The sequence below is a fragment of the Leptodactylus fuscus genome, chromosome 11 (assembly GCF_031893055.1).
Source record: "Leptodactylus fuscus isolate aLepFus1 chromosome 11, aLepFus1.hap2, whole genome shotgun sequence".
NCBI classification, from domain to species: domain Eukaryota; kingdom Metazoa; phylum Chordata; class Amphibia; order Anura; family Leptodactylidae; genus Leptodactylus; species Leptodactylus fuscus.
In genome coordinates, this window is record NC_134275.1 from 39,560,335 (window position 1) to 39,584,808 (window position 24,474).

Genomic DNA, 24,474 nt, shown 5'->3' on the forward strand with positions numbered 1-24,474 from the left:
TTTACATGTGTATTCTGCCAAAATGAGCGCGTTTACTCCGTGTGAAGCCCCTGCACATCTCCTAGTTCCTCTTCTGACCAATAGAGGCAGACAAACCAATCCTCTAGTTGAAAGTTAAGCCATCAATTATTGGGGCTGAAACCATGCCTTTGGCCATGATATGTGCGTTGCCCTGTGCCTGCTTCACTAATGTTAGTGTATGGAGTGGCACTGTGACCCCCAGGGTGCTACGACTGTGGCTTCTAGTCAAAAAAGACAGAATACTGATTTTATTCGGCTAGGGATTATAATGTGATTAAATTCACTATGATTAGCGAAGCAGTCGCAGGGCGAGCTGTTGATCTTTGGTCGTGTGTTTTGACATGTGGCCAAAGTCGTTGTGTAGCCCTAGCGTTAGATGTAGAAAATATGGTGGGAAGAAAAAGTGTCTCTCACTTGCAATGCTCCATTTCTCCTGTGGTGGTGTTGCCAGGAAAAAAAGACCTGTTTCTAGGCTCTCTACAGATTAGTGATCACTGGGGAATTCAGCAGTCTGACAATATCATGGCACCCAAGTAATAAAAAGGGATCGTCCAAAGTAGAGAACCCCTTTAAAAAGGCAACTGATTGTAGTAGTCTTCACTCTAAGATACAGTGCTGGGAAATGTGCAGGCTGAACAGGAGGAAATAATATAAATGATCCTCATGAATACTTGTACTAGAGCGGATGGTAGAGCGGTCTACCCGAGGGAGCTGAGAATCTGTAGCAGAAAATGGGAAATGACTCTAGCCATAATAAAAGTGACACAGACCAGCTGCCCTGGGAACAGCCCCGAGACCGCTGGAGAGGGCTAAAGTGGAATGTAAACATCGCCCGATGGGAATCAGCTCAGCACGTCATTGTTTACCCATGAGAAATGCTCTACTAAACGGTTTAGAGGGACATTTTTTTGATTATTAATCCCTACAAGGTAAAGTGTTAGGAAAATATGAACACCTCCACCCTCCCTGTTCACTATTTCTAAACCGCTGTTTGTATGTAATTACAACAAAAAGTCCCTGGTGGTCTAGCGTAGTGAAAGAGGTAAATGGCATACTCTCTGGTGGTCTAGGGTAGTGAAATAGTAAATGGTAAATTCCATAGTGGTCTAGGGTAGGGAATGGTAAATGGTAAATTCACTGGTGGTCTAGAGCAGGCATGTCAAACTCAGGGTACCCCGAGGGCCACATGAGTAACAAGAGGTTGTTGCGAGGGCCGCACACAGCAGCTAATGTCACACACGTATTTTAACAGCAGTCATGAAAACAAGATATGAAGTAGTAATATGTAACAGCAACTAATATATTTAACAAAAATACAGCAATTAAAAACTAAACATTTATTTGCTATCAATTTTTTCAATCTTTTTTAGTGTTTTGTCCTGAGGCTTGACACCTCTTTGTGCTAACAACTGTTGGTATATCAGGCTGAAATGACAACGCAGTGCCTACTTTGATCAAAGATGATAAGTGGTGATCAGTCAGCCTTGTTCTCTGAGAAGATTTTGTTATTTCATAAAAGAAAATTATCTGTTTACATATACACCCTTCATCTGCCCCCAGATTCATGTCCCCTCCATCTCTGCCCCCAGGTTCATGTCCCTCCATCTCTGCCCCCATGTTCATGTCCCTCCATCTCTGCCCCCATATTCATGTCCCTCCATCTCTGCCCCCATTTCATGTCCCTCCTCCATCTCTGCCCCCATATTCATGTTCCTCCTCCATCTCTGCCCCCATATTCATGTCCCTCCTCCATCTCTGCCCCCAGATTCATGTCCCCCCCATCTCTGCCCCCAGATTCATGTCCCCCCCATCTCTGTCCCCAGATTCATGTGCCCTCCATCTCTGCCCCCAGATTCATGTCCTCTCCATCTCTGCCACTAGTGTCATGCCCCCCATCTCTGCCCCAGATTCATGCCCCCATCTCTTCCCCCAGATTCATGTCCCCATCTCTGCCCCCAGATTCATGTCTCCATCTCTGCCCCCAGATTCATGTCCTCTCCATCTCTGCCCCGATTCATGTCCCCCCCATCTCTGCCCCCAGTGTCATGCCGTCCTCTCCATCTCTTCCCCCAGTATCATGCCATCCTCTCCATCTCTGCCCCCCCGTGTCATGCCGTCCTCTCCATCTCTGCCCCCAGCGTCATGCCGTCCTCTCCATCTCTGCCCCCAGCGTCATGCCGTCCTCTCCATCTCTGCCCCCAGCGTCATGCCGTCCTCTCCATCTCTGCCCCCAGCGTCATGCCGTCCTCTCCATCTCTGCCCCCAGCGTCATGCCGTCCTCTCCATCTCTGCCCCCAGCGTCATGCCGTCCTCTCCATCTCTGCCCCCAGCGTCATGCCGTCCTCTCCATCTCTGCCCCCAGTGTCATGCCGTCCCCTCCTTCATCTGCCCCCAGTTTCACGTTCCATCTCTATGTGTACACACATTAAACTTACCTTCTCCGACGAATCCGAGTCCTCGCTCCCCCGCTGCACTCTCTCTCGCGCGCGCTAACAGTTGTAGACGCGATGTGACGTAATCACGTCACATCACGTCTACACAGCAGCGTACAGCAGCGAGTTAGCAGCGTGAGTTTTGCACCTCTGCGGTCCGCACAAAAGTCTCAAACTTTGTCTCTAAACTTTAGAGACAAAGTTTGAGACTTTTGTGCGGGCCGCAGATATGCCTATAAAGGGCCGCATGCGGCCCGCATGTTTGACATGCCTGGTCTAGAGTAGTGAAGGGCAAATAATAAACTCAATGGTGGTCTAGGGTACTGAAGGGTAAATCGTAAACTCCCTGGTGGTCTAGGGTAGTGAAAGAGGTAAATAGTAAATTCCCTGAGAGTCTAGGGTAGTGAAGTTTATATTATATACTCCATGGTGGTCTAAAGTAGTGAAGCTTAAATGTTAAATTCCCTGATGGTCTAGTACCGTGATGACGAACCTACTGCACGCGTGCCAGAGAGGGCACGCAGAGCCCTCTATGCTGGCACGCGTTTGGTTGCCCGGATCGCTCACTAACGGGGAATCTGGTACAGGATTCCCCATTGATGAGCAGTCGCTGCTTTCAGTTGTATGTGCAAATGCGGTTCGCGCGACCGCGGCCTACACTGATTGCAGAGTGTGACCTCTGCCCCGACGCAGGCGCGATGACTTAAGTGGAGCATATAATACGGTCTGAGGGCCACTGCGGAGCATATAATACTGTCTGGGGTCCCCTCACTATATCACACAGTATCTGTTTTATAGCAAATGTGATATTAGTACAGGCTGTAATAACATTGCACGGTCACTGTGAAACAGATCCTGTGCGATGTAAATAGTGAACATTAATTGTTCAAAAGTACCAAATGCAGAGAGCTTTACATTTCAGTACAAAGTTGTTTATATTATTGAAAGCTCTGTTAAGCCCCATTCACATGACTGTAATTTGTGGGTCCATAACTGTCTGCAATTGTGGATCCGCACAGTATTAAGATAAGGGCTAGTTCACACGTAGTTATTTGGTCCGGATTTTGACTTGGAATCTGCGTCAAAATCCAGGTAAAAAAAACCTCCTAGTATATTCATGGGTGTAGCAATAGTAGTTGCTACCAGGCCAAGGGCTCCTTGGGTGGCCCTAAAGATCCCTCTGCCACACAAAATATAACATTAATTTAAATAACATAAGGTAGGAGTGTGGCCCCAGTACAGATTTTGAACTGGGGCCACGAAACTTTAAGCTATGTGTAGTATGCGGTAAATGGTAAATACCATGGTGGTCTATAGTAGTGAAGGGTAAATGGTAAATTCCATGGTGGTACAGGGGAGTGAAGGGTAAATGGTAAATTCCATGGTGGTACAGGGGAGTGAAGGGTAAATGGTAAATTCCATGGTGGTACAGGGGAGTGAAGGTATTCATTTTATATTCTCTGGTGGTTTAGGGCACTTAAGGGACGAATGGAAAATGCACATGTCCAAAGGATTTTTATAAAAATAGCTCTAGATGTGAATAGAGGATAAAACATGAAAACACATAATCAGAACACATTCCTTTTTTTTTTTTCTAGTGATTGCTGTTGATGTAAGATGTCAGGAGCAGAATTCTGCTTTAAGCTTCGTGTGAGACATATGAAATTACAGGACTGCATGTCCAGGCAGACAACATGGATGCAGCCTGGGAGCAGAGTATTAAAAAAGGTGTTGCCGTGGTTACTGTATAAGATGGCTGCTGGGGAAACAATTATGTTTTTACACTAAAGAGCTCGATGGTGCTTTCAAAGCGTGTTAGTTGTGAATGAAATACCTCTAATGAGGTTAACTAGGAAGGAGGACATTGAGTGGATGAACACAAACAGTGCGCTGAACCGCGCCAATCTCAGCGCAAAATATTGGCTATTTGGAGACTTGACAACATTTTGACTTATGAAATAGGGCCTAACAGGCAGAGGGGATGCTGAAGCTGCTGTTGTCAAAATCTGTTTCAGGGGGCCCCCATCTACCCATAGTACTTGTGGCATATGGGCCTATAGACCCCATCCGGCACCAAGGCTCAGGTGTGACTACTACTCTGTACACTCTATAGCTACCTCCTTTCTTATAGGATTGTATAACTCAACATCGACCTCATAACCCTCAACAACCTGAGCTCGAAGGAAGATGATCCTGTCCCCTGGTGAGAGAGTCCAATATTGTCAGTCCCTCCTTTGACTGGGCAGCATAGTAAGAGTCAAAAAGTTGTCTGAGTTGAAGAAACCCAAAGAAGGAGCCATAACGGTCACCCACTCTGCTTTCAAGGGGTTTTCCATCTCCACCAGTGTTTTCATACTGATGCTCTACCCACAGGATAGGCCATCAGTATTTGATCAGTGGAACCTGAACCTGGAGCAACCAACCCCTTGCATACCCCCCCTGAGGTTCTGTGAGACATCTGTGTTGGCCCTTGTAACAGATTTTGTCCAGCAGGTTTAGCTATCCCTCTACCTGTTGTCAGGCCTCCTACTACATAACATGTGGCCCTGTGATTGGCTCAATTCTGTGGACTGTTCCATTCTATTCCGTTCTGTGAAATACACCAAAGGCCATTGACCAGCCCCACTGATTGATGAAGTCTGTTGTGTTTTTGTATAGCTACACATAGACACAGACATGTACACAAGTACAGAAACATCAAGCGAGAGACCTATTCAATAAAATGGGAGTGGCTGTTGAAGGGGTGTGACTTATATAAAGGGGCGTGGTGACATATTCAGACACCCTATATCATTATCTGGGCACAGGTGATCGCTACAATATTTTCGTTTTAGACCACAGAGCCCTAAATTAATTTTATCTATAACTGGCTTTCTTAAAAAAAATTTTTATAAGAAAACAAGGTAAGGAAGAAGTAACAAACCAAAAGGAACATGGCATGAATAAAACAAAGTTAAAGGCACGCAGGCCTGGCAGGAGTAACAAAAGGCCAGGGGGAAATCCCTCCAGCCATGCAAGAGAAGACACGAGGACCCAGTAACGTAAAATCAAATATCAAAGAGCCACAAATGAATAAAGGGGACGTATAGGGGAGGGGGAAAGAAGAGCAAAGGGGAGAGGGTAAAGTGGCCAGTAACCTTCGAGAAAAACAGTCGGCGCCTTCAATCAGAAGGAGGAAAACTCCGACGACTCCTAAAACACCACCCAAGGCCACCAGAACCTGTCAAATTTGGAAGGATCTAAAGACTCCTCTGCGACCAGGGCCTCAATTCTCCTAATGAGGAGAAGCTCTTGTAGGAACCAGGGAGGGCAGGGTAGTACTACACCAATGCCTGGGGATGAGGGTCCTGGCAGCCGTGAGAAAGTGTCGCAGGAGGTCCTTCTTCACCGCAGATATCCTGCCAGGAATGATTGAAAGGAGGGCCAGTTGCGGAGATGCTGTGACAGTGCGGCCACACATCTTGGTGCACAGGGCAAACTCTGCATCCCAAAAGGGCCTGAGAACATTGCACTCCCACCAAACGTGGTATAGGGTACCTTTCTAGGTGCCACAGCGCAACAACTGTTTGGCTTTTGGAGGGCAAATTTTGCTGGAATAGTTTTTGGGTGCCATATCTCAATTGCAAAGCCCCTAAAACAATGGAAACCAGAACAATGAAAACCCCAAAACATGACCTCATCTTGTACACTACACCCCTCAAGGAATTTATCAAGGGCTTTACTGACCATTTTGATCCAACAGCTGTTTCATAGATTTATTAACATTGGGGAGTGAAAGTGAAAAATTATATTTTTTGCAATAAAATGTTGCTTTATCATGGCGGTGCCCAGAGCTGTGTTTACAGTACTCATTGAGCGCTGTGTACACAATGATCAGGGAAGGCAGGGATGGTAATAAACTGTCCCTGCCTTCTCTAGGGAAGCTCTGGCTGTATTTGCAGTCAGCTCCCCGTTTCAGCAGCTGTACAAAATTGTGAAGCTGGTGAAAACTTCAAGGATTTACCGGTATGTCTTTGCAGAACAAGGCAACCACTTTCGGATGTAAATACTCTATAGGCGGTCCAGAAGTGGTTAAAATTTTTTATATCTGTATATAAATTACACTGTCAATTGTACATTGGTTATATTATGTATACATTGCTGGAACAAACCTAACTTCCTGTGTGTAATATTACCTAACAATGGTGCTTTGTTAAAGGTATACAGCACAATGCTGTAAGTATAGTACTACATAACATAGCATTATCACAATGTACACACAGTAAGGGCATGAGAATGGTAGCCAGGTGATATTTCCATTAAGTACAATGGTAACCACATAGGAAGCGGTAAAAGACATAACTAAGTGTCCATGTAAAGTTTTCTATTGCAAGAAAGTGATGGACTCTTCTTTAACTCTCTTACAAACTCCGCTCTGCTACATCTATATATGGTATTAGCGCATACTGTAAGCTAGCCTGAGTCGGAACAGATTAAACTTTCTGCAATCATACCTGGATTTTTTCCAGTTGCCCACCCTTCTATAGCCATAGGAGCCAGACTTTGCACTTTTCATTGTAGATCACAAGAACGTCTATCACATCTTCCAGGGGTCTTGTACAAGCCTGCACAGGAGGATCACCTCTTCAATACTGCACAACTGTGCTGGTGCTGCCACATAGCTAGTCTTCCTGGCACATGCCAACCTCACATGTTAATATTTATGCGATATAAAGAGGAGAGGGACTTGTGCCACCAGCTCCGTGCGCTGCCAGTAATCCCAGCAATACACAGAGATTTATGTAAATAAGAAAAGTTCTCTTATGTCACAGAAATAGCAAGAAAGCACGAAGCAGATTCTCACGGGAAGAAATTTACAGGGAACATTAATCAGCTAAAGAAAATATACGTACAAAGAGCAGTCCCATATAAAAATACTCCTAGACATGAAAATATATATTCTTGTACACAGGAGCAGTATTATAGTGGTTATATTCTTGTATATAGGAGTAGTATTATAGTAGTTATATTCTTGTACATAGGAGGCAGTATTATAGTGGTTATATTCTTGTATATAGGAGCAGTATTATAGTAGTTATATTCTTGTACATAGGAGGCAGTATTATAGTGGTTATATTCTTGTATATAGGAGCAGTATTATAGTAGTTATATTCTTGTACATAGGAGCAGTATTATAGTAGTTATATTCTTGTACACAGGAGCAGTATTATAGTAGTTATATTCTTGTACACAGGAGCAGTATTATAGTGGTTATATTCTTGTATATAGGAGCAGTATTATAGTAGTTATATTCTTGTATATAGGAGCAGTATTATAGTAATTATATTCTTGTACATAGGAGCAGTATTATAGTGGTTATATTCTTGTATATAGGAGCAGTATTATAGTAGTTATATTCTTGTATATAGGAGCAGTATTATAGTAGTTATATTCTTGTATATAGGAGCAGTATTATAGTGGTTATATTCTTGTATATAGGAGCAGTATTATAGTGGTTATATTCTTGTATATAGGAGCAGTATTATAGTAGTTATATTCTTGTATATAGGAGAAGTATTATAGTAGTTATATTCTTGTATATAGGAGCAGTATTATAGTAGTTATATTCTTGTACATAGGAGCAGTATTATAGTAGTTATACTCTTGTATATAGGAGCAGTATTATAGTAGTTATATTCTTGTATATAGGAGCAGTATTATAGTAGTTATATTCTTGTTATAGGAGCAGTATTATAGTAGTTATATTCTTGTATATAGGCGCAGTATTATAGTAGTTATATTCTTGTACATAGGAGCAGTATGATTGTACCGTATATACTTGAGTATAAGCCGAATTTTTTGCTGAAAAAGCCCCCTCAGCTTATACTCGAGTCCGCAAAAAAAAAAATTATTATTATTTTTTTTTTTTTTTAGGGGGGGGGGGGGGGGGGCTATGACCATCCGCAATATCAATGTATAGAATCTCCCATAAAGTAGTGTGTAAAAAAAAAAAAAATTAAAAGTACTAAATCCCTCCTTTCCCTAGAATACATATAAAAGTAGAAAAATGACTGTGAAACACATACACATTAGGTATCCCTGTGTCTGAAAGTGCCCGGTCTACTGAATATAGGGGATCTGCAGTGCCCCCTCCCCTTCCCCAGCATCTACTGCACCCAAAAACTCCGACCATTTTAATTTTTGAATTTTTCCAGTAGCTGCTGCATCCCCCCCCCCCCCCCCCTCGGGTTATACGCAAGGTTTTTTTTCAGGTTTTTGTGGTAAAATTAGGGGCCTCGGCTTATATTCGGGTCGGCTTACACTCAAGTATATACGGTAGTTATATTCTTGTACATAGGGACAGTATTATAGTAGTTATATTCTTGTACACAGGATCAGTATTGAATTAGTTATATTCTTGTACATAGGAGTAGTATTATAGTAGCTATATTCTTGTACATAGGAGTAGTATTATATTCTTGTGCACAGTGGCAGATCCAGGGTTTGCGGGGCCCTGGGCAATTGACTTTGGCGGGGCCCTACTTACTGGGGGGTCTCGCACTTCTAACCTGTACTTCCCAACTGTTGAAGAACAGAAAGAGGGAACAAAATGTGCGGCGCACGCAGTGCGCCGCAGCAAATTACGCCCCGCCCACTTTTATGTTGACTCCACCCATTCTCATTCAATTTTCATGTGATTCCACACAGTATAATCCTCCTACAGTCACCCGTAAATTATATGTCCCCCCCTCCATCTCTCCCCCATTTTCATATACACCCTTCATCTACCCCTAGTTTCATGTCCCCCCCTCTATCTCTGCCCCAGTGTCATGCCGTTCTCCCCCCTTCATCTGCCCCAGTGTCATGCCGTTCTCCCCCCTTCATCTGCCCCAATGTCATGCCATTCTCCCCCCCCTTCATCTGCCCCAGTGTCATGCCATCCCCCCTTCATCTGCTTCAGTGTCATGCCGTTCTCCCCCCCTTCATTTGCCCCAGTGTCATGCCGTTCTCCCCCCTTCATCTGCCCCAGTGACATGCCATTCTCCCCCCTTCATCTGCCCCAGTGTCATGCTGTTCTCTCCCCCTTCATTTGCCCCAGTGTCATGCTGTTCCCCCCCCTTCATCTGCCCCAGTGTCATGCCGTTCTCCCCCCTCCATCTGCCCCAGTGTCATGCTGTTCTCTCCCCCTCTATCTGTCCCAGTGCCATGCCGTTCTCCCCCCTCCATCTGCCCCAGTGTCATGCCGTTCTCCCCCCTCCATCTGTCCCAGTGCCATGCCGTTCTCCCCCCTCCATCTGTCCCAGTGCCATGCCGTTCTCCCCCTTCATCTGCCCCAGTGTCATGCTGTTCTCTCCCCCTCCATCTGCCCCAGTGTCATGCCATCCCCCCCTTCATTTGCCCCAGTGTCATGCCGTTCTCCCCCCTTCATCTGCCCCAATGTCATGCCGTTCTCCCCCCTTCATTTGCCCCAGTGTCATGCTGTTCTCTCCCCCTTCATTTGCCCCAGTGTCATGCTGTTCTCCCCCTTCATCTGCCCCAGTGTCATGCCGTTCTCCCCCCTCCATCTGCCCCAGTGTCATGCTGTTCTCTCCCCCTCTATCTGTCCCAGTGCCATGCCGTTCTCCCCCCTCCATCTGTCCCAGTGCCATGCCGTTCTCCCCCCTCCATCTGTCCCAGTGCCATGCCGTTCTCCCCCTCTATCTGCCCCAGTGTCATGCTGTTCTCCCCCCCTCCATCTGCCCCAGTGTCATGCTGTTCTCCCCCCCTCTATCTGTCCCTGTGCCATGCCGTTCTCCCCCTCCATCTGCCCCAGTGTCATGCTGTTCTCCCCCCCTCCATCTGCCCCAGTGCCATGCCTTTCTCCCCCCTCCATCTGCCCCAGTGTCGTGCCGTTCTCACACACACACTCACCATTCCTCGTCCCCCCGCAGCTCTCTCCCTCATACACATATTGTAGGCGCGATGTGACATCATCACATCGCGGCTACAAATGCCGGAGCTCAGCGTTAAAGCAGGAGCTGAGCTGTCCTACCGCCGATGAGCTGAATACATAGGCGTTTAAAGCAGGAGCTGTCAGCTCCTGCTTTAACGCTGAGCTCAGTTGGAATCGGGACATGCCGACCGGGACCATTTTGTTAGGTCCCGGCCGCGCCACGGGGCCCCGCTAAACGCGGGGCCCCGGGCGGTTGCCCGGCTCGCCTGGCCCTGGATCCGCCCCTGCTTGTGCATAGGAGGCAGTATTATAGTAGTTATATTCTTGTACACAGGAGCAGTATTATAGTAGTTATATTCTTATACATAGGAGGCAGTATGATAGTAGTTATATTTTTGCACATAGGAACAGTATTATAGTAGTTATATTCTTGTACATAGGAGTAGTATTATATTCTTGTGCATAGGAGGCAGTATTATAGGAGTTATATTCTTGTACATAGGAGCAGTATTATAGTAGATATATTATAGTACATTCAGTTGGTATTATAGTTTTTATATTCTTGGACATATGAGGCGGTATTATAGTAGTTACAGTATTGCCCATAGACATTTCCCATTTCTCTAAATATAGGTCTTCCTCTTCTGTAGTAAACTTTTAATAACCAGATTATGACATGAGTTATAAATAACTATCTGAGAAACTGGATCTATACTTGTTCCAAACTCAGCTTTGCTACATCTGACAAACGTAGCCCTGCTACATCTGTACTAGAAATACTATGAAACAGATCCAGATAAAAGGGCAGAACATCTCAGTGATCTTCAGTGTTCGCAGAAGGGACGGTCGCCCTGCTATACAATGATTTTTGCCTTTGAGGAATTTGCAGCTTCCTATCTTGCCTGTAACAGCTTCTGACAGCGGGATTACAGCGAGAGTCTTTGAGCGCTTCACTTCTCGCCCAACCATTAAGCAATAGAAGCTTAAATTATTAATATCTGGTAAAGCCGAGCAGTTATATCTCCTCACGCATCACCCCATCAGCAATCCTCTCAAGGTTGAGGCTGAGTAATTAAATATCGCCCTCTGTAGCGGGCAGATAGCTCGTACACTCCGTGTCTGCAGACGCCTAATCGCACGCTGATGGCTCAGGCACCAGTGATCGCAGGCAGATAGGACTGTAGTTTTACAGCAGTCCAACCCACTGTCAGCCATAATCAAGAACTTATGTTTTTGCAGCATTGAGATATATGTATTTATTATTATACCTTCATTGGGAAATGGGAAGCACTGTAGCTGTAGAGGAAGCTATACCCGATGCAGAGATATAGTTACAACCTTATCTCGCCACCAGGGGGCCTGCACATGTAAGAATAAAGCAGCTTTATGAGGATATACATGTCCAATGTTGAAAGGGTTAAAGTGAATGCGTATCTGACTGCAAGGGGTCCACTAAAAAAAAAAAGAAAAGAAAAAAAAGAATATGGGGTCCCATGAACCCTTTTGAATTGAGAGACAATCATACGTGCACTTTAACTCACATAAATGTAAGACTGTAGTGTGCATGCATTCATACAGGTGACATGGGACCCTGATCGGTCGCAGCAGTGAAACCCCCAGGACTTAGATAGCTGTGGATAAGTGATAAACTCTTACCATAAGACAATCCCTTTAAATACTGACAAAGAGAGCTTAATTTTGTATTTCACAACTATTAAGGGGGTCCCCAATGAGGACCTCCAACTTCATCCAAAGTGGAGATCCACTATATCTATGACTATGGACTGGTACTCCCTTGCATTACACACACATCCTATTCATGTCAGTGGTAACTTTGTAATGCCTCTTTTCTCCAGTGGTGGTGCTATAAAGACAATGAACAATTTCTGCTGGGTTTTCTTATAATCTGATCTAATGATCTTGGGTGACCTATTTAACAAAGATATTGTGCTAAGTGGAAAATCCCTCTAAATATTTACTCATTTCTAAACCCCTCTAAATCTGTACCCTTTACCCCAGTTTCCCTGGTATGTCATGTACAGGCCGCTCCATCTAGGACTGGTAGAAAACAAACCTTTATTGAGCCAGAAATGCCGTAAAATGGCAGAGGAGTTCTCCATCTGGAAGCTGTTGAATTCTTAATGCATGCTTCGAATCTGAGGCCGCTAATATGATGCCACCATTTGGTGAGCTGGCCCATAAAGCCGCCCTAACTTTCTTCTCCGTCTGCTTCCATTTTAGTGGAGCCCATAACATAAGGCGTAAAATTACTACACTGAAATTCTGTTAATTTTGAGAATTTTGACATGTCTCTTTGTTTTAAAGGGGCAAATGCGCGTGACCGCTTTCTTAAACTGTGCTACAATATAACCAGTGCTCAGAAGCCAGTGACCAGTTCAAAAGATTCTAGGGGCCCAACCTCCAACAACCCCATAGAAATAGACCATAGTATGCTTCACATTTGGGTGCCTTCTGCTAGTCCATTATTTTGTTACAGCCAGGGGTTCCCACAGGATCCTCTGTTGGCCCAGTCTGAGACTGTCAGTACTTCCTGGCCTTGACTTGTACCTCCTGGCTAAACCACCTACTATGGCCACAAGACTCAAAGGCACCGTCTTCATAACATTGATCCGTAAAGTTGAAATGCTCCTCCAATGCAGTTTATTTACCCAAACCAAGTACATTGTAGGTACAGGAGCTGGAAAGGAGCCCATGACCTTCAATGTCCAGGGGCCCCCTGAAGCCATTACACAGACAGCTTAGTATAAAGACTAAGGGTCCATTCACACAGAGTTTTTTGGCAAGGATTTTGACGCTGAATCCTTTCCCATAGAGTTGTATGGGTTCTGCTAGCATTTTTTTTCCGCTAGTGGAAAAAAAAAGCTTCCTTCAGGCGGATTCCGCCTGCAAAAACCAACGCAGTCAATGGGAGGTGGAAAATCCACATGGAATTGGCAAAAACTGCATAGAAAAACCGCTATCGGTTTTTTCAAGGTCCATACACTGTGCTGGAGGAAAAAAACATTTCCTAATTCCTGAAGCAGATTTTTACTCCATGTGAAGGAACCCTAAAGGCTAGTTCACACAGGGTTCCGCGTGAACACATCCCGTTGCGGCTTTCCGCTCCGTCCCAAATGAATTAGTCCAGAGGGTGGTGTCGTGAGGTGGACGCTGCGGCTGAATCAGCCACGGAATCCGCCTGAAGAAAGGGCAGCTCGCTTCTTTTCTCCGCGTGCGGGAACACACTGCTCGTGGAAAAAGGAAATGACCGGCTCCCATTGATTTCTATGGGAGGCGGTTTTTTGAGCAGGATTTTGACGTGGATTCTGCATCAAAAACCTGACCATTTTGCCCTGTGTAAACTAGCCCTTGCTTTACTGAAAAACTGGAAATGTAGTTTTGACTCCAGTTAATATTCCCATATCATTCCCCTGGTATCAAAGTTCCATAAGCCCAGGATACTCTGATTGTTTGTGGGGACACCGGCTCTACCACTTTGCTGTCCTCGTCTGTAAAATAAATAGATAAGGAAAAAGGAATCTGCATTAAAATGTCAACGTATCTCTATGATGTCACGGTGCGACATTCAACTTTATACAACGGTAAGGTGATAGTTGCAGAATATCTCAAGCTGTTGAATTTGGCGAGAGCTTCACGGCATCTCTGGCTGTGACCCTAGAGTTGAAAGACGCCCTAAACTGGGTTTTATCAGTTCGATAGGGATCGAACTAGCACATTTCCTCAGGAGCACTCCCCAGAGTCCAGCTTATTTCTGAGCGTCCCCAGACCTCAGGCCACACATTATTGGAATCCGATATGACTTCAGCCACGAGTGTTCATCTATTTATTATCCTATAAACTGTTTGTAAATGTGAGTCAATCTTCTGGAAACCCGGCCGGCACAGTTATTGGCAAGAGCTGAATGGAAAAAATTTCTCTATTAATTATAGCGAAGAGGAACGAAGTGTTAAAGATAATCCCACACAGGCAATAATACAAACAGCAAACACTGCGGGGACTAACACCTTCACACTGCGCTAAATGCAAAAACACAGAAAGCGTGCCTCGCATAGGGCGCAGCGCTGATCACTGCAGAAGGGGGCGCTGCAGGACAATTACCATGCTTGTATTCTCCATCCTACACTTGGATGCAGCTATGTTATTACAGTTATAGTGTTTACTATAGGGTAGTGTGATATGGTCAATGTGCTAATGGTTATCTGTACACCGTGTGAGTGGTAGTGGACATTTGCATGGGTTACTATAGGGAGGGTATCAATAGATGGCACTGGTTTATGTGGTATAGGGGATTCAGCAGTAGCAGTTGCTAATGGGTCCTGGATTCTGAGGTGACCCCAAAGGTCCCTATGTCACATAAAATATAGCACAGAGGTCGACAAGCTTCATCTTACACCTCTGGCTCCATGACTACGTCAGCCAAACCTGTCAATTTTGGCAGAATAGGTCAAGCCTCTAATGTATATGAAGGTGTCCCCCCTCTCAGGATAGAAGGATTGGACAGCTAGATTTAAACATGCCTGATTTTGCTCTCCAGAGAGATAAACCTCCATCAGAGGTGTCTGGCATTGGTTTGTTTCCCTCTTCCTATACAGAACACATGCATGCCTAGCTGTGCCTAGAATGCATGTATATAGGAAGGAATAGCTGCTAGCTGACCACTTGTTGCACCGCTATCTACACTAGTTACACTCTCAGTAGTAGGTTAAAGGGATTCTACCATTAAAATCAAATTTTTTCACGTTGACACGTCTGAATAGCCTTAAGAAAGGCTATTTTTCTCCTACCTTTAGATGTCTTCTCCACACTACTGTTCAGTATAAATCTCGGTTTTCGTCGGTATGCAAATGAGTTCTCTTGCAACATTGGGGGCGTGCCCCAGCGCTCAAACAGCACTGACAGCCTTCCCAAATGCTGCGAGAGAACTCTCTAGCGCCGACTTCAGAAACGGCCTCTTCACACATGTTCTTCCGGTGCGGGCAGTTAAACTTCTAGGCTTTGGGCCTAGGGCAGAGCCGACTGCACATGCCCGCATGCCACAAGAAAATGGCCGCTTATTTACTGTGTAAGCGACCATTTTTCTTGTGGCCATGGGCATGCGCAGTCGGCTCTTCTTAAGGCCTAGAAGTTTGACCGCCCGCGGTGGAAGAAGACGCGAAGAGAGGCCGTTCCAGACGAAAATGGAGGCGGCGCTGGAGAGTTCTCTTGCAGCATTGGAGGCGCCCTCAGTGCTGTGAGAGAACTCATTTGCATACCGACGAAAACCAGGATTTATACCAACCGGCGGCGCAGAGAAGACATCTAAAGGTAGGAGAAGAATAGCCTTTCTTAAGGCTATTCCTACGTGTCAACGAGAATAAATTCGATTTTAATGGTAGAATTCGTTTAAATGACCTTTAGCCAACAGTTATTGCTCCTGATTTCCCCATACACATGCACACTAAGCTTGGAGTGTATGCATGGGTTTTAATTGGTAGGATAGAGTAAACAGAGTCCCCTAAAAAACTAAAATATCAGGCAGCTCTTTTTTTTTTTAGTCAGCCCCGCCTCTTTTTCAGCCATGCCTCTTGTAACCACACCCACATCACCCCACACAGACCTCTCCCCAAAATTGTAAACCTGTCCTGACAGATATTCTTAAAAAATTTTAAAACAAATGTACAAACTTCTACTAGACTTGAAAATGAAAAAAACAAAAACACTGAAATAAACCCAAGAAACAAAAACTTTTTTCTCTCCATTTCCTTTGGGGAACTATTTTCCGGCTCTCACTTCCAGTAATATCTTGGTCACTCGGTTGTATATTGTTTGTAGTGTATTTACATAAAAAAAACACAGGGGACGCTTGTGATAATATTTTCCAAGGCCCGGATCACACTCTGGTTATGCGTTGTTTACCTAAGGATCAAAGCCGAGTATTGGACTTGTGATGTCCAGCTCCTGACTGGTTCTGTCCATCTGCACGACAAGATGAAGCCCAGCGTGGGACCGGGTCAGATAAGGGGGGTCTGTTTACTGAAGGAAACCTGCCAAGCTAGGAGAATGTGCAATTGTCAGGAATATTTGCGGCCTCCTGCCATGACAGTGAATTGGATGATGTGGCCGTTCAGCAGGAAAAGAAGAGGTGTACTATCATAAACAAGTGTGCAGCCAAAGCCGACTATGAGCGAAAACCGGCCCGGGGTAAATAAATATCCCAGTGCCAGCTTATTAGCATTGAGCTCACATTCTAGACTGCTATAGAGATGACCACAAGCGCCAGTAGAGGGCTTAAGATGCTGCAGTACAACTTGGTGGGCATTTGCAAGATTCATAAAGAGGCTCCGCTACTACCCTTGTTCAATAATAATGATAAACTTTATTTATATAGTGCCAACATATTCTGTAGCACTTTTCCCCTATTCTCAGAGGGAGGTCCTAGCTTTGTTCCAGTGTCTCTTCTCTGCCCTTCCATGGCAGCTGCCATACTATCACATGTCATAGGGACGTGGGCCATGTAATTTTAAGACCCCTTCTCCTTCCATTTTCTGTTTTTAATGTACTGTCGCTGGTTGGAAATTGTCACCAAGCTGTTGTTAATAGATCTTTTAATCTGGTGCTAGGTTCACACTAGCATTACCTCTCCGGATATTGTGTCCAATGGAGAGGTGGACCACTAAAATAATGGTAACATACTGAGTCAGGTGGACCCTACTAAATTTAATGGGCCAGGAGGAAATGTACGCCAGCTTGTGTGCCCACATCACGCAAAGGGTTATGACACATTCCTAAAGGTTGGGCTGGTCATGACCTGAAACCTGGCATGGCTTTGTGGATGGGGGTTTTGCCACCCCTGAAGTTTTCCTCAGCGAGGAGTTAATTGTGAAAAGTTGCCAGGATTGTCTTGCTTGTTGATGGTTTCCAGGTATAACATGATATTTTTCTTTACTCCAGGAGTAAAAGGAAACTGATAAGCGAGCGTTGTATAAAGGATATTTAGAAGGGCCTGTGGATATGAACGCATCCTAGAATTTCACGACTCAGATATTACACCGCTTACTATACAGTAGGTGGCAAGGAATTTGCTGGGATCATTAGCACACGTTGGCATTGGCTATGTCATCTGCCCACATTCAGCTGTTAATGTCTCATTATTTCCAGAGCTCAAAGACAAATCTTGTACGCTCTCTCCGGAGACACGATATGTTTTTTGCTGACCAGCAGTTTTTTGGCATGACACATGCTGGTTCTGCAAGTCCTGCGAGGGATGGTTCGCCAACAAGGATCTGCATATTACTAGTGTTTCCTCCAGGGCAGATTGAGAAATTGTGTCCCTGTGTGGGCTGACTGGCCTCATTCTGCATTATGGGGCCCCGTAGGTGGTGTAAATATTTTGTTTGATGCTGTCCCATGTGATTGTAGGCTCTGCTATTCCCCTCCGGACTGCAGCTGATCTGCTGACTCCAACATACTGCAGGTGTTAGGGGATCTCCTTCAGTCCTCAGGAAGGCATTGACTCCTATAAAGGTATTATATATAGAATCACTAATCTCCACCCACATAATATGGATACATGGCGACAATCAGCTCCTACGTATCACGGTATATTTAGGCACCAGAGAAAAAATATTGCAGGTAAAGGACTTATTTGAGGGCTGGAAATTTGAATCCATAATCCATTGCATGAAGTATAATAGTCCTCTCCTTAACCTGGACAGGATACAAGATAGGAAGTGTACTTATATCCATAGTTATCACTGTCTGGCGGTAATGATCACTATTTAGTGGAGATGATCACTACCCACCCAGTGGTTATCACTATAGACAGGACTTGTAACTAGTGTATTTGTCACTATTTAACAGCGGTTATCACTATCTCCCACCACTAAGGGTCAGTCATTACAATTTAGCAGTGGTTATCTCTATATATACTTGGTATAAGTGATCAATATTTAGCAGTGGTTATCTCTATATATACTTGGTATAAGTGATCACTATTTAGCAGTGGTTAACACGGTTTTCCCTATTTACTATGTAGCAGCATTTCTCACAATATGGCAGTGGTTATTACTATTTAGCAGAGGTAATTACTATTTGGCAGTATTATTCGCCTTGAGAGGCTAACACTATGTAGCAGCATTTATCACTATATAGTAGTGTTCAGCACATTTTTACAGCGTGTATCACTATTTTGCAGTGGTTATTACAATTTAGCGGTGGTTTTCACTTTCCCGTCACTTATCACTATTTAGTAGTGATTATCACTTTTTTGGGAACATTTATCACTTCTTTGCTGTGGTTCTCATATATTCCCATAGTTTTTTTTTACATTACCTGCAAAGTGGATGGGATCCTGGCCAATCTCATCCACACAATGCAGAAATATATCCGCAGTGGAAATGCTGTGATATCAAACACCGTTGCGTTGTTGTAAATCGCATCATGTCAGTTGTACCTGCGCTGCCATTTTCCATATACGTATAATTGACGCAGAAAGTCCGCAGAAGTAAGTGTAAGGGTCACTGTGGAGCAGATTGTACAGTGTGGGGGTCACTGTGGAGCACATTGTACAATGTGGTGGTCACTGTGGAGCACATTGTACAGTGTATGGGGTCACTGTGGAGCAGATTGTACAGTGTGGGGGTCACTGTGGAGCAGATTGTACAGTGTGGGGGTCACTGTGGAGCAGATTGTACAGTGTGGGGGTCACTGTGGAGCAGATTGTACAGTGTGGGGGTCATTGTGGAGCAGATTGTACAGTGTGGGGGTCACTGTGGAGCAGATTGCACAGTGTGGGGATCACTGTGGAGCAGATTGTACAGTGTATGGGGTCACTGTGGAGCAGATTGTACAGTGTAAGGGTAACTGTGGAGCAGATTGTACAGTGTGCGGGTCACTGTGGAGCAGATTGTACAGTGTGGGGGTCACTGTGGAGCAGATTGTACAGTGTGGGGGTCACTGTGGAGCAGATTGTACAGTGTAGGGGTCACTGTGGAGCAGATTGTACAGTGTGGGGGTCATTGTGGAGCAGATTGTACAGTGTGGAGGTCACTGTGGAGCAGATTGTACAGTGTGGGGGTCATTGTGAAGCAGATTGTACAGTGTGGGGGTCATTGTGAAGCAGATTGTACAGTATAGGGGTCACTGTGGAGCAGATTGTACAGTGTGGGGGTCACTGTGAAGCAGATTGTACAGTGTGGGGGTCACTGTGGAGCAGATTGCACAGTGTGGGGATCACTGTGGAGCAGATTGTACAGTGTATGGGGTCACTGTGGAGCAGATTGTACAGTGTAAGGGTAACTGTGGAGCAGATTGTACAGTGTGCGGGTCACTGTGGAGCAGATTGTACAGTGTGGGGGTCACTGTGGAGCAGATTGTACAGTGTGGGGGTCACTGTGGAGCAGATTGGACTAAGTGGGGACCCTTTACTATTTATATCACACAGTATCTGTTTTCTACCAGACGTGATATTATTACAGGTCATAATAACATTGCACGGTCCTATAAAACAGATCTGTACAATGTAACTAGTGAACATTAATTGTTCAAAGCTCTACCAAATGCAATACAAAGTTGTTTGTATAATTGAAAGCTCTGTAAAGCCCTATTCACACCACTGTATTTTGCGGGTCCATAATTGTCCGCAATTGCGGATCCGCACAGTATTAAGGTTAAATTGCTGTGTTGGCACTTTGCGATAATTTAGTGGGTTTTGGGTTGTAGTTTGGGCACTCGGTCTCTAAAAGGTGCCATCACTGCCCTAGGGAGTAGACTGCTATACTAGTGTATTACAATGTGATGTAAAAGTCATTGGGGTTATTTATTAACTGCTCATTTTTTATCTGAAATTTTGCAGGTGCTCTTTTTTGTTTCTCTGCTGTTTTGGTAGTGGCTATTTATGAAATAGATGCAGTTCCTAGACCTTAGTTATTTTACTTTGGTACATTTTTTGGGGCCTATTTTTCTAAAAAGGTGTACTTGTGTAATAAATTTTGTGGAAAATGTACCACATGAAATGTGAATGCGATGCTTGCGACATGACAGGCTTTTTCACGCTGTCCATGTGCTGGAGAGCATTCTCACCAAAAGGAAAATCAGAAATGAGAAAAGAGTCTCCTTTTGGGCCTTGCTCCCTTTCCTTGCCAAAAAGCAAAAGTGGCGAGGGAAGAAAACATCTGGATACAGGCGCTGTACATGTAAGTCATTATTATATTTTATTTATTTAGCTTACTTGTATAGCACCATCATATTCCGCAGCGCTTTACAGTTACTGATGATCACTGTCCCATATAGGGCTCACAATCTACACTCCCTATCAGTATGTCTTTGGAGTATTGGAGGAAACCGGAGTACCTGGGGGAAACCCATGCAAACACGGGAAGAACATAAAAACCGCTTGTGCTAGAAGGTCATTGGTCGTTAAGGGGTTAAAAGATACTTCCCAATGAGATGACCTAGAACTATTCGGTACCATCTCCACAAGTGCAATACACTGCACCTCCTCACCATCTTGGTTTATAGTTGGATTACCTGCAAATCAGGGCTCAGTAGGACAGGACTTGTCCTTCTGTTCCAGCCCAGGACCTGACAGCAGAAGGCACAACTGTGCTGAAACTAACTGCAATGATTGCATGGTGGGGGCTCAAGTAAAAAACTCCAACTGCGTCTGAATCAGTGGAAGCAAAGCAGGCAACGAGATGGAGTTGGTGGAATTGCTGAAATGTTCTCCTTAAGGATGAGGACTGTATGTATAGTGTAGATCCCATTTTCCCCATTATTTATCCATATGGACAGGATGTATATAAGTAAACACTGGCCCGCTGCTGCCCCTGGGGGTCAAAGCTGGAATCCTACTAGACACGGGTAATATATTACAGAATTAAACTTAGAAATAAAGTACTGAATGTAGGAGAAGGAATTTTTCTAATCTTTCTGTCAGTCATCCAGTTGACACCTCCTATTCCCAAGCAAGACATGGCCGATAACAGCGAACATTAGATATTCACCTTACTATGGAAAAAACAAAGAGCTAAAGCGGTTGTCTCGTCTAAAATTAAAAAAAAATATTTCTAGTTTTTACAGTGCCACTCACAGGATGTGTTTGATATTGCAGCTTATTCTTGGTGGGGGCTGAACTGTAGTACTGGACACAACCTGTAGATAAGAGTAGCGCTGGTTCTGGAATAAATAAAGAAAACCCTTTAAGCCGAGACTCCATATTTCTTTAGTGTCAGATTGACCTGGCGTAGACATCGGTCATGCTGGGAGATGTAGTTCTGCAAACAGCTAGAAAGCCACAACACATGGATACTGAGATTATTGGTCATAACCCAAACTGATAATATTATAGTCCAGTCCATAGCCACTTGCCTGACTTGCCCTAGAAACCAGCAGAACATTGCACCTTTACGCCTCCTTGTAGTAATGTACCAACATTACTGCAGAATATTATATTTCTGCAGAGCATTGTTCTGTTCCACTGCAACATATATTGTGCATACTATATATCTGCATATGTCTGGATTATTTATATATTTGCAGAGCATTACTACCTCCAGAAGTCTCTTGATACATCATTATTGTCACCAGGTTAGGTCTGCAGAGCATTATTCCAAGCCACCCCCACCTTGGTGCCTTTGACTGACATAACAATTGATCTGCAGACTATTGCTCTATTTCATCCACCTCGCTGTACAGTCTGCAGATCATTAATAAAATAGGCTCTGTACAATTATGCAGAGTATCGCGCTACTGCCTTCCTGTGGTATATGGATAGATGCTGCAGAGCATTCAATGTATACTTTGAATAGGAGATCTGCAGATCATTGCTCCTTTCTATTTACCACCTTTCTTCTGTTTACTAAAAGCTTCTGCAGAGCATTCATTCAGTGAACTCATGCAGACTATTGCTCTATTTTATCTTCCACCTTCCTTGCACATATTGATCCCTCGACTCTTGCAGACCATGCACACATTTATTGAATCTTCAGATTCAGTGAATTCCTTGAAGGTGCAGAATATAGCTTTCTTATCTACCACCTTCCTACAGGTCACATATACTTTATAGACTTTTGATCTATGTTATTTACCACTTTTAACTACATAGTTATAGACTTTCCAGACCATTGCATATTCTTTTTAGATATCTGCAGACTATTACTCTGTTATAGCTACCATCTCCCTTGTACATATTAATCATTCATTCAATGGACTCTTGCACATTATTGCTCTGTTTTATATACAATACTACCTTCCTTGTACGTATGGATCTCTTATCCAGGGGACTCTTGCAGACTATTGTTCTGTTATATCTACCACCTTCTAAGCACATAATGATCATTCATTCAGTGGACTCTTGTAGACTATTGTTTTACTTTACCACCTTTCCTGTACATATGGACCACTCATTCAGTGGACTCTTGCAGACTATTGCTTTGTTTTATCTGCCACCTTCCTTGTACTTATTGATCAGTCATCCAGTGGACTCTTTGGAGTTGCAAACTATTGCTCTCGTATTTCTACCACCATCTCTGTGGATATGGACTATTTATTCAGTGGACTCTCTAGAGACTTGTAGGCAATTGCTCTATCTGGTCTCCATAAATCTCTACATACTGTATATTGATCATTGATAAATTGGACTCTTGAAGACTATTATTATTCCTATATACTATATAGTGATCGGTAATAAATTGGACTCTTGCAGACTATAGCGCTATGTTACCTAACACCTTCACTGTACATACTGATCACTCATTCAGTGGACTCTTGCAGACTATTGCTCTGTTTCATCTACCACCATTGATCACTCATACAGTGGACTGTTGCAGATGATTGGTTGTACATATGGATTATTCATTTGGTGGGCTCCTTAGACACTTGCAGACCATTGCTCTATTTTATCTAACACCTTCCTTAAGCTCTCTATAGAATAGTCTGTTTTCCTTTACGTATTTACACATACCCAGACCAACAAACTTGAGCAACCTGCAACAACTTATCATCTAGGATTACTACTCCTACCATGACCAAGCTCAGTGGTAACAGGGGCTTGTATTCCACCCCACATAGCACCCCCAAAGTGACAACTCTTAGCATACTCTCCTCACACAGCCCATCATCTTGACTATGGAGGATTCTTGGTCCTTGCGTGACATCATGACATAATATAAATTTCTCAATTAATCATTTCATGGTCTATGAATTGCATTCACCAAGCCTTACCTGGAGGTATATTTGTGGGTGCTGCCATCATCATAGACAAAGGTCTGGTTGGTATAACACTCAGTGCACATCCTCTTGCCACACTCTCCTGGGTGAAGGTGGTGGTGCTGGTGGGATGTGGACTTGTAGACACCTTGGAGGCTTCTGTCCTTATCTGAAAATGGCATCCCAGCAAAGACTTGCTCCTGCTAGAGATGGACACAACATGAAGTTCCTAGTTTTAGGTCTTTGACTTGTCCCCAGTGGGTGTCAGAACATCTGTCCCTTTTCCAGGTTCAGGGCTGATGTCCTGCAAGTGGAGCAGAAAGCAGCCAGAGACATTTCCATGTGTTCCTTTAAATGCACAATCCAAGCAGTGGAGGAGCAGAGGTAAGTGGCAGGTCCCCAGCACCACCTACCTTAGTCACTAGTCCTGTGACTTTCATGCAATTGGTAGTAAGGACATTGTGGCAGCAACAGCCAGGAATGGACTATCCTTCTACCTGGAGAAGCTGTCAGGAGAAGAATTCCTCCTCCAAGCCTTCTTTTATCCATTCACTCTTTCTTCTTTTGTTAAAATCCAGGGTTTTTTCCTCTCTCCTTAGAATTGATTGCCCAGTTCACACTGGGGTTTAATCTTCTATAGAAGTCAATCCTTTGGCCCCATCTGCTGGACAGTTTGGGCATTGCATAGGCTTAAATAAGACCTTTCATCACCTCCACCAACTGCAGCTCTTTTCAACCATTAATAGCCGTCTCCCCACTAATTCTGGCACAGTCAGAATTGTTTCTCCAGCCCCTGCAGTTCCTGAGCTATCAGTGATGCTAGTTCTGGTGCCTGATATGTTAACTAGATCTCTAATGGCAAGTGGGTGGTGTGAGGCAGGAGAAGACGAGGGTGTGGGATGT

General features: G+C 44.2%; 1 protein-coding gene across 2 annotated transcripts in view; it reads right to left on the reverse strand.

Annotated features, from left to right (window-relative positions):
- KCNT1 (potassium sodium-activated channel subfamily T member 1) overlaps positions 1-23,785 on the reverse strand; it is a 214,274-nt gene extending 190,489 nt beyond the window's left edge. For both annotated transcript variants that reach the window (XM_075259498.1, XM_075259496.1), the window contains exon 1: positions 23,587-23,785. In XM_075259498.1, coding sequence (XP_075115599.1) covers positions 23,587-23,753 — 167 coding nt within the window. In that variant the 5' untranslated portion in view covers positions 23,754-23,785. The remainder of the gene's footprint in view (positions 1-23,586) is intronic.
- Positions 23,786-24,474: the final 689 nt, after the last annotated feature.